This window comes from Vespula pensylvanica, unplaced genomic scaffold, assembly GCF_014466175.1.
Source record: "Vespula pensylvanica isolate Volc-1 unplaced genomic scaffold, ASM1446617v1 scaffold0018, whole genome shotgun sequence".
NCBI classification, from domain to species: Eukaryota; Metazoa; Arthropoda; class Insecta; order Hymenoptera; family Vespidae; genus Vespula; species Vespula pensylvanica.
This window is the reverse complement of record NW_025113225.1, coordinates 1-809: the sequence shown is the minus strand read 5'-3', so window position 1 is coordinate 809 and position 809 is coordinate 1. Positions and strand designations below refer to the sequence as shown.

The 809-nt window shown below is 76.6% G+C and overlaps 1 protein-coding gene across 1 annotated transcript in view; it reads right to left on the bottom strand.

Annotated features, from left to right (window-relative positions):
- Window positions 1-592, bottom strand: part of LOC122637388 (basic proline-rich protein-like) — a gene marked incomplete at its 3' end in the record, with an annotated part of 2,540 nt that extends 1,948 nt beyond the window's left edge. Inside the window, exon 1 of the mRNA XM_043829486.1 lies at window positions 126-592. Coding sequence (XP_043685421.1) covers window positions 126-592 — 467 coding nt within the window. The remainder of the gene's footprint in view (window positions 1-125) is intronic.
- Window positions 593-809: the final 217 nt, after the last annotated feature.

Sequence of the window (809 nt, the reverse complement as noted above, 5' to 3'; positions counted from 1 at the left end):
GGCCTGGCGTGGCCGGCCTATCCGGGTCCGGGGGTGGCGTGGCCTGGCGTGGCCAGCCTTTCCGTGGCACGGGGGTGGCGTGGCCTGGCGTAGCCGACCTTACCGTGGCCCGGGGGTGGCATTGCCGTCCTTTCGGTGGCCCGACGGTGGCGTGGCCTGGCGTGGCCGGCCTTTCCGGGGCCCGGGGGTGGCGTGGCCTGGCGTGGCCGGCCTTTCCGGGGCCCGGGGTTGGCGTGGTCTGGCGTGACCGGCCTATCCGGTTCCCGGGGGTGGCGTGGCCGGCATTTCCGGCGCCCGGGGGTGGCGAGGCCTGCGTGACCGGCTTCTCCGGGGCTCGGAGGCGGCGTGGCCTGGCGTGGACGGCCTTTCCGGTGCCCGGGGGTGGCGTGGCCTGGCGTGGCCGGCCTTTCCGTGGTCCGAGTGTGGCGTTGCCTGGCGTGGACGGCCTTTCCGGGTCCCGGGGGTGGCGTGGCCGGCCGTTCAGGGGCCCGGCAGTGGAGTTGCCGGCATTTCCGGGGCCCGGGGGTGGCGTGGTCTTGCGTGGGCGGCCTTTTCGGGGCCCGGGGGTGGCGTGGCCTGCCGTGGACGGCATTTCCGGGGCCCGGGGGGGCATGGCCTGGCGTGGCCGGCCTTTCCGGGGCCCGGGTTGGCGTGGCCTGGCGTGGCCAGCCTATCCGGGTCCTGGGGTGGTGTGGCCTGGCGTGGACGGCCTATCCGGTGCCCGAAGGTGGCGTGGCCTGGCGTGGCTGGGCTTACCGGGGCCGTGGGTAGGCGTGGCCTGATGTGGCCGGCCCTTCCGGGGACCGGCG